The following is a 9,764-nucleotide window of genomic DNA, read 5'->3' as shown; positions in this document are numbered from 1 at the left end:
CTGGTCAAATTAAAATAAGTAAATAAATAAATAAATAATTCTTAAAAAAGAAAAAAGAAAAGAAAGAAAGATCAAGGGGGAAACAGAAACCAATGAGCCACAAAGTTGAAAACACAGTGTTCCCTGGGACCAGCAGATGGTGTAATTATGTCACTGTACTCCCACATGGCCGACTGCAGTTCAAGTCCCAGACCCGGCGGCTTTAAACTCATGCCAGGCGTGTGCGTGCATGCCCAAGATCCCCAGAGGAGAATGGAGGAGAAGGGACTGCAGCGTGGCCATCCCCCCTGGGTGTGAGCGTGTGCGAATTCTTGCTTTGCATCTCTCTGGTGAGCACACATGCCCTAGAGCAAAAATCTCTCAAACAAAACAGAACACGGTGGCCCCTCCAGACCATTTGCTAACTGGCCCGCGGGGGCAGGGGCAATCTGTCTGCTCTAGAAATAGATCTAAAATCCTGGCACAGAACCTTAATCCCATTTAGAAAGCAGAGGATTTACGAGAACCAGAACAGGGTAAGATAAAAGAGGAGTAACCCTGCCTGCCCTGCGTTGCTTCCCCCCAGCCCTCACGCCCAGCCCACGGTGCCAACATCTATAGAAAAAGTCTTCTCAAAGAAGACATTGAAGTTCTCTCCACGTGACCTGGCTACCCCTGCTACGGGACCCCAGCTGCTTGGTAGGAAAGCCTGAACCAGAGGGGTAGGCTGGTGCGGAATGGGCTGCACACACCCCTCCCGGAGTGAATAGCCTCATGCAGCTTGCTTTTTTATATTTTTAACTTAATTTTTTAAGAGAGGTTTTTGCTATAGGGTGCATGCGCTCACCAGAAAGACAGAGAGAGACAGAGAGACAGAAAGTGAGAAATCACCCCCCAGCGAGGATGGCCACACCGCAATCCCTTCTCCTCCATTCTCCTCTCGGGATCGTGGGCACGCACGCACACGCGCCCGGCGTGAGTTTAAGTCACCGGGTCCGGGACTCGAACCGCGGTCGACTACATGGGAGTCCAGCGACATAGCCATTACACTAACTGCTGGCCCCAATAGTTGGATCTCTTTAACATTCATAGCAATTATACCCAGCTTGATTTTTCTCTTTAACTTGAAGAAAAGCTGTATTAATTTTACCCTTAACGATGTGATACACACAGGTTTGTAGGTAATTCTGCACAGGAAGATGGCGCTGTTGTGATCTTAGTTACCTTCCTTTAATTGAAGAAAGGTTCTTTATAGATAAACACATCTGTGCCCAAGTGTAGGTAAGAATGTCTTTATTCCCTCTGCTGTGTTGGAACATTCTGCAGAGCCGAAGGTGTGCCTGGGGACTCTAACAAGTTACTCTCTTTTTCCAAAGAGTATCTGTCAGGAAGGGTCAACAGATGGTACAAGGGTCAAGGAGATTGGATCCCACACAGTTGACTGGGCGGTTTGAGTCCCAGACCCGGAAGCTTGAAAAACACACTGGGCGTGTGTGCATGCATGCAAAATCTTTTTTTTTTTCTTTTTTAGGAGAGATTTTTGTTACAGGGTGCGTGCGCATGCCAGAAAGACAGAGAGAGACAGAGACATAGAAAGTGAGAAATCACCCCCCAGAGGGGATGGCCACACCACAATCCCTTCTCCTCCATTCTCCTCTAGGGATCTTGGGCACCCACGCACACACGCCTGGCATGAGTTTAAGACACCGGGTCCGGGACGCGACCGGTGCCGGACTACGTGGGAGTCCAGCGACGTAGCCATTATGCTAACTGCTGGTCCCATGCAAAATCTTGAGAGAATGGAGAAGGGATTACAGCATGGCCACCCCTCCTGGGGGGGGGGTGTTTTCTCACTTACCCTCTTTTTCCAGTAAGCACACACATCATATAGCAAAAAACTGAAAACAAAAACAAAACCCCAAACCCAAAACCCAAAAGGACTGCTTGTTCAATTTAAGTGATTTTCCCCTTGCTCTTGCATTTAGATTTCGCATTCACTGACAGTTGCCTATGACAGGCCTTGCCCTGTGGGGGCTGCCAGAGAAGTATCTCGAACACCTTGGCCTCAGTTCTGGGGGCTGGAACTGTCCTGCAGTGGGGTGGTGGGGGTGACAGGCTGTGACAGGCTGCTCAGCAAGAGCCGAAGTGCTTCAGAGTAGGGACGGGGGCCTCCACCTTCATCACCTCCCCTGGGCCCTCATAGCCATCTTTCCCTCTCTCCTATGGGACCATTGTCCTTCTCCATGCTCCTAGGAACTTATTATTTTTTTCTAATTTTTTTTTTTGGAGAGGTATTTGCTATAGGGCGCGTGCGCTCACCAGAAAGACAGAGAGAGACAGAGAGACAGAAAGTGAGAAATCACCCCCCAGGGGGGATGGCCACGCCACAATCCCTTCTCCTCCATTCTCCTCTCGGGATCTTGGGCACGCACACACACACGCCTGGCATAAGTTTAAGCCACCGGCGAGTCTGGGACTCGAACCACGGTTACTACATGGGAGTCCAGAGACACCACCATTATGCCATCTGCTGGTCCCAGAAACTTTTTTTTTTTTTTAAAGAATTATTTGTGGCCAGCAGATAGCATAGTGGTTGTCATTGGACTCCCACATAGCCGACAGTGGTTCAAGTCCTAGACCTGGTAGCTTGCGCATGTGCGTGCGTGCCCAAGATCCTGAGAGGAGAATGGAGAAGGGACTGCGGTGTGGCCATCCCCCCAGGGGGTGATTTCTCAGTTTCCCTCTCACTGTCTCTTTCTCTCTCTCTCTCCAGAGAAGGCATGTGCCTTCAGGCAAAAACCTCTACCAAAAAAAAGAGAAATATTTATTTAATTTTATTTATTATTCTTACTTTTTAAAATTTAGAGGCACATGTATTCATGAAAGCGAGGCGGAGATGGAAAGTGAGAAGCAAGCATCTGATCCAGGACTGGAACTGCAGTCAACCACATGGGAGTCCAACACCTTAACTACCACGCCACCTGCTGGCTCCACCTTTGTACTTCTTCTTATCTTTTTTTTTTTTTTTTTTTTTTTTTTTTTGAGAGGTTTTTGCTGTAGGGCGCGTGCGCTTGCCAGACAGACAGAGGGAGACAGAGAGACAGAAAGCGAAAAATCAGCCCCCTCCCTGCCCAGGGGATAGCCACGCTGCAATCCCTTCTCTATCCTCCTCTCAGGATTTTCGGCACGCAGGTGCAGGCACCCGGTGTGAGTTTCAAGGTGCCAAGTCTGGGACTCGAACCATGGTCAGCCATGTGGGCATCCAGTGCCTTAACCACTACCCTACTTGCTGACCCGAAGTGACCTACTTTTATTCTTCTTTCCCTCATGCTGTTCTGCGTGTGCACACAGGGATTCACTGGGACGCGCGGGGCCAACGCCCTACTTCCCACATGGGGCAATAACTGCTGTGGGCAGAATCGGCCGTGTGCGCATGCTCACAGCTTCAAAGTCCACACTGGGCATGCGTAATCAGGTAATCCGATTCCTTACCTGACAAGGATGAGGCAGGCAGGGATAAAAGTTTGGGAGTTCCAACTACGAAGCCAGCTACAGTGAGAGATGTCCCTACTACATATTCATGACAAGATCCCACCGGGAAAGTAACATCTAACCCCATTCTCCATGCAGTTGCCCTCTAACAGCTGCCTACCCACATGTTTTTCTGACATGGGTATATTGCCTTTTTCTTAAATAATTATTTTATTGGGGACCAGCAGGTGGCGTGGTGGTTAAGGCGTTGGACACTCCCACATCGCTGACCACAGTTCAAGTCCCGGACCTGGTGGCTTGCTTTTTCACTTTCTCTCTCTCTCTCTGTTTCTCTGTTTCTCTGTGTATCTCTGGTCAAATTAAAAAATAAATGAATAAATAAATACAATGATAAATGAATAATTATAAAAAAAGAATGATTTTATTTAACTTGATTTATTTTTTAAAAAGATTTCATTGTATTCATTGTCATTATTTATTATTTTTATTTTATTGAGGTTGACCAGAGAGAGACAGAGAGAAAGAAGGAATGTGAGAAAGCAAGCTGCCAGGTCCGGGACTCGAACCACTGAGCCATGTGGGAGTCCAGTCGCCTTAATCACCACGCCACCTGCCAACCCCTATTTAATTTTAATTTGACCAGAGAGGGACAGAGAAAGAGAGACAGAGGGAATAGGAGGAAGCTGCCAGGTCCAGGACTCGAACCGTGACCAGTTATGTAGGAGTCCAGTGCTCCAAACCATCATGCCACCTGCTGGCTCAGGTGTATTTCTTTTCTGTTAAAAACCCTCCTTCTTCAGGATCAGCAAGTGGCATAGTGGTTAAAGGTGCTGGACTCCCATTGGCTGACCACAGTTCAAGTTCTGGAACCAGTGACTTGAAACTCACACCGGGTGCGTGTGCGTACGTGCCCAAAATCTTGAGAGGAGAATGGAGGAGAAGGGATTGTGGTGTGGCCATCCCCCCCCAGGGAATGATATCTCGCTTTCTGTCTCTCTAGCAAGTGCACATGCTTTCTAGCAAAAATCTCTAAACAAACAAACAAAACACTTCACTCTTGGGGATAGGAGGTGGCATAGTGGTTAAGGCACTGAACTCCCACATGGCCGACCACGATTCGAGTCCATGAGAGAGAGAGAAAAAGAAACAGAAGTCTGATTCTTCCCTTCTGGAATTCGCTGAGTTCGTACTTCCCTCAAGGGACAGAACAATGTCACACTGTATGCTATGTCAGGGCCCCTCCACCTGCGCTGTCTAGACTCTGGGTGTTTCCCCTTCGAAAACAAAATAAAAGAAAAAAGAAAAACAACCATTCTCCACTTTATTAAAAATATAAAATAAAAACAACCACTCTGCCATCTTAAAGCGATTTCTGGCTGGAGAAGAAAGCTTTATTCAGGAGCCGCCTTGACTGAGACTCGCAGGAGGGCAGTGGTGCGGCCCCAGGTGGGGTGTCCGGGCACAGGGCGGCCCCTGGGTCAGGCTGGGCCCCTGCCCGGAGCTGAGTCACTTTACCTGGTGTCTGCTTCTCTGTGTTGCAAGCATTTTCCAGCAAAGCCAAAGACAGCAAGAGATCTCCTCTAGCTCTGAGTCTCCTACTTCCTTTCAAATTCAACAGTCTAAGACTCCCAAGAGAAAATGATGCTTTAAAAAAAGTCAACAATGCTGGGACCAGCAGTTGGCCTAATGGCTATGTCGCTGCACTCCCATGTAGTTGAACATGGTTCGAATCCCGGACCCCCCGGCGGCTTAAACTGGGCGCGTGTGCGTGCATGCCCAAGATCCTGAGAGGAGAATGGAGGAGAAAGGACTGCGGCGTGGCCATCCCCCCTTGGGGGTGATTTCTCGCTTTCTGTCTCTCTGTCTCTCTGTCTCTGTCTTCCTGGTGAGCACACACGCCCTATAGCAAACAAACAAACCAACCAACAAACAAACAAAAAACGAAATAAGCTTGCATGAAGTAGTGAATATGGTAAGAAAGGCCAATCCAGACCCATAATATGTGTGTACTCCGGTCAAGACAAAGCGATGAGCCCTTCATGATTAAAGGAGTTCAATGGAATCAACATTTTTGCACACAGGATATTAGGCCCACAAAAAGAAGACCTTGTGGGAGACCCGCAGTTGGCATAATGGCTACATCGCTGGACTCCCACGTAGTCGACCGCGGTTCCAGTCCCAGACCCGGTGGCTTAAACTCACGCCGGGTGCGTGTGCGTGGGTGCCCAAGATCTTGAGAGGAGAATGGAGGAGAAGGGATTGCAGCGTGGCCATCCCCCCTGGGGGGTGATTTCTCGCTTTCTGTCTCTCTGTCTGTCTCTGGTGAGCGCATGTGATCTGTAACAAATTTTTTAAAAAGGGAAGAGACTTTGACATGATCATGCATTCATTCAAGGCAGTTCATTTTTTTTTTTTTAAGAGAGCTTTTTTCTTTCTTTCTTTTTTTTTTTTTAAGAATTATTTAATTTTATTTATTCATTCTTTATTTATTTCAATTTGACCAGAGAGAGAGGAGAGTGAGGGAAAGTGGGCAAGCAAACCACCAGGTCTGGGACTCAAACTGTGGTCAGCCATATGAGAGCGTCCAGCACTTTAAGTACCATGCCACCTGCTGATCCTGAGATTTCTCCAGCACTTTAAGTACCATGCCACCTGCTGGTCCTGAGATTTATTTATTTATTTATTTTTGCTATAGAGCGTGTGCACTCTCCAAAGAGAGACAGAGACAGAAAGCGAGAAATCACTCCCCAGGAATTTGGGCACGGGCACACACACACACACCCCTGGCGTGAATTTTAAGCTGCCGGGTCTAGGACTTGAATCTTGGACGTGGGACTTCAGTGCCTTAACCATTACACCATTTGCTGGTCCCGTGGTTCCTTTTTTAAAAAAATTATTTATTTATTTTTGTTTATTATTATTATTGTTATTTAATTTGGTATAGGCTATGTGTGCTGACCAGAGAGAGACAGAGATAGAGAAAGAAAGAGAGAGAGAAAGCAAGCCGCCGGGTCTGGGACTTGAATTGCAGTCAACCATGTGGGATTCCGGCGCCTTAAGCACCACGCCACCTACTGGCGACCAGAAGTAGTTCTTTCCCTGGCTGCACGATCTGCAAGGGAAAATGGTGACACGTACAGACACGCCCCACTGTGCACACACACACACGTGTCCCTGCCTGTGTGCATAGAATTACATGCCAGCACCCTCTCCCACAACACGTGACAACACACTGAAGTCCAAACCACGGAGCCTGAAAGGCCCAGGCGCCCCGCGGAGTCATACCTGGGCCTCTTGTCCGCCGCGGCCACGCACATGTGCTGGGCCGGCACTGCGGTCCACTTCTTCGCCTCCACGACCAGAGCCTCTGCATCCACCAGGCCGAATCCGTAGAAATGGCTAACTGAAAAGACAGGGCCTTCAGCGGGCAGCCATGCAATCTCGCATACTCTGCAGGGTCCCTCTGTGGACACACACTAGTGGCCCCCCAAGGGCTCCCCAGACCCCAGCTGCAGGACCCGTCCCCACTAGGACCACTCAGATGTTCCGGCTGCTTTTCTTCCTCTTGGAACCAAGTTCCTTCCCCTGGGTCACGTGGGGCAAGAAACACCCGATTTTGGTGCAGAACAGGAGACCCGCAGATGTCATATAATGGTTACGTCGCTGGACTCCCATGTAGTCGACCACAGTTCGAGCCCTGGACCTGGTGGCTTAAAGCTCAGGCCAGGTGCGTGTGCGTGCATGCCCAAAATTGCAGAAGGAAAATAGAGGAGAAGAAACTGTAGAGTAGCCATCCCTCCTGGGGGGTGATTTCTTGCTTTCTGTCTCTTTCTCTCTGTCTCTCTAGCAAGTGCACATGCCTTATAGCAGAAATCTCTTTAAAAAAAAAAAAAGGTCTCTTTTTAAGATGAGGACAAATTTGTTTACATTAAAAGGATGTTGGGGCCAGCAGGTGGCGTGGTGGTTGGGGCATAGACTCCAACATGGCTGACCGCAGTTCAAATCCTGACCTGGTGGCTTGTTTTCTCACTTTCTCTCTGTCTGTCTCTCTGGTGAGCACATGTATACTATAGCAAAAACCTCTCCAAAAAAAGAAAAAAAAAGAAAAACTTAATGGAAGATTAAAGAAATCCAACTGCCAACATGTCAGATGAAAACTGAACCCATATTGCTTTTCATCCTATTTCCTATAGCGATCCAATGTTTGTAGAACTTTAAGACCACTATCTGGCTCTCTCTTTTGAAGAATGTATTACTTCTGAAAACAAAACTAAACACCAAAACGAAATTTGTCTGTTTTTATGTTGAGCCGAACAACAAGCCCAAATTCCAAACTTTATCAGATAAAGGAAGCCCCGATAATTTTTTTTTTTTTTTTTTAAGGATGTGTTGGGGGGTCAGCAGGTGGTGTAGTGGTTAAGGCACTGAACTCCCACGTGGTCTGCTGTGGTTGTAGTCCTAGACCCAGCGACTTGAAACTCACGCCAGGCCCATGTGCATGAATGTCCAAGAATCCCATGAGGAGAATAGAGGAGAAGGGACTGCAGTGTGGCCATTTCCCCAGGGGGTGATTTCACGTTTTCCCTCTCTCTCTGTGTCTGTAGCGAGCCCGCTTACTCTATGGCAAAAAAGAAACAAAAATCTAAAAACCAAAATAAATGAAAAAGGGCCTTGTGAGCATCTGAGCTCCCTTCATCTGACTAGACAAGAGGGGGACCAGCAGGTGGCGTGGTGGTTAAGGTGCTGGACACTCCCACATGGCCCACCACAGTTCGAGTCCCGGACCTGGTGGCTTGCTTTCACACTTTCCCTCTCTCTCTCTTTCTGGTCAAATGAAAATAATTGAATGAATAAACAAAACAAAATGAAAAACAAAACAAAGACAGACAAGAGGAATGCAAAGCTGTGTCCTCTGGGCTCACGTGCCTTAATGCGTGATAAACACCAAAAATCCAGGCCACGGTCCTCTTCGCCAGTTTCTTTCCCTGCTCGGATCTTGGGGCTCTTACAACCACCCCGTCGCACACTCGGGAGAGTGAGTGCTCGCGAGCTGGCAGGTCCAGTGTTTAATTTGGCCAGGGCAGGAGCGCTTCAAAGTGTAATTTACATGGCGAGATCAAGAGCTCCATACGATCCACTTTCCTATTTAGTTAGGGCCCAAATGGAAAAGTAAGTCCGCCCCTGTCCCAGCTCGGGCCACCAGCACATTCCTGCAAGACAACAGTGAATGAGGTGCAGGGAAGGGCCTCCTTTTTTATTTTTTAAAAAATAATTATGTAGTTTTAATTATTCATTCATTTATTTTAATTTGACCAGAGAGAGACAGAGAGAGAAAGTTGGAAAGGAAGCCACCAGGTATAGGACTTGAACCGTGGTCAGACACATGTGAGTATTCAGTGCCTTAACCACCACGCCACCTGCTGGCCCTGCTTACAGGAATGTGCCTTGGTACTTAAGGGAATAACGCTCAGCCTGTCTATCTCAGGTGGTAATATCGGACCTGGTGTCCACAGAATGGGCTCTGAGCTTCAGAAAAGCTCTAAAAAGGGGCCAGCAGGTGGCATGGCGGTTAAAGGCATTGGATTCCCATATGGCCCCCTGCTGGCCCTGCTTACAGGAATGTGCCTTGGTACTTAAGGGAATAACGCTCAGCCTGTCTATCTCAGGTGGTAATATCGGACCTGGTGTCCACAGAATGGGCTCTGAGCTTCAGAAAAGCTCTAAAAAGGGGCCAGCAGGTGGCATGGCGGTTAAAGGCATTGGATTCCCATATGGCCCACTGCGGTTCAAATCCCGGACCTGGCGGCTTGCTTTCTTGCTTTCCCTTTCTCTCTTTCTCTTGTCTCTCTCTGTGGGCAAATTAAAAATGAAAAAGAACAAATGGAATTAAATACATAAATAATTCTTTAAAAATAAAAAGAAAAGAAAAGATGTAAAAAAAAAATACCTACTTAATGACCGCTGTAAGCTACGTAACCTCAGCGAGGTGCTACCTTATGGTACGCTTTCTGTCTCTCTGTCTCTCTGTCTCTCTGGCGAGCACACAGTCCAGGACTTGAACCATGGTGGACCCTGTGGGAGTCCAGCAACTTGAACCACCGTGCCACCTGCTGGCCCAACATTGCTGATTTTAATAATCACGGACTTGTTTGAACGTGCATTAGAAAAAAATATCTAACTCAGGCCCGTCAGTGGTGTGGTGCTTAGGGCTGCTGGATCCCTCAGGACTGACTATGTGGTTCGAGTCCTGAACTTCACATCTTCTTCTTCTTCTTCTTTTTTTTTTTTTTTTT

The 9,764-nt window shown here is 47.8% G+C and overlaps 1 protein-coding gene across 2 annotated transcripts in view; it reads right to left on the bottom strand.

Moving 5' to 3' along the window:
- The window catches only part of PCSK6 (proprotein convertase subtilisin/kexin type 6), a 125,367-nt gene that overhangs the window by 60,932 nt on the left and 54,671 nt on the right, over positions 1-9,764 (bottom strand). For both annotated transcript variants that reach the window (XM_014593384.1, XM_027766060.1), the window contains exon 8: positions 6,757-6,874. In XM_014593384.1, the coding sequence (XP_014448870.1) occupies positions 6,757-6,874 (118 nt within the window). The remainder of the gene's footprint in view (positions 1-6,756; positions 6,875-9,764) is intronic.

This window comes from Tupaia chinensis, unplaced genomic scaffold, assembly GCF_000334495.1.
Source record: "Tupaia chinensis unplaced genomic scaffold, TupChi_1.0 Scaffold140464_1, whole genome shotgun sequence".
Classification (NCBI taxonomy): domain Eukaryota; kingdom Metazoa; phylum Chordata; class Mammalia; order Scandentia; family Tupaiidae; genus Tupaia; species Tupaia belangeri.
Note: the sequence above shows the minus strand (reverse complement) of the source record. Positions and strands in the feature narration are given on the sequence as shown.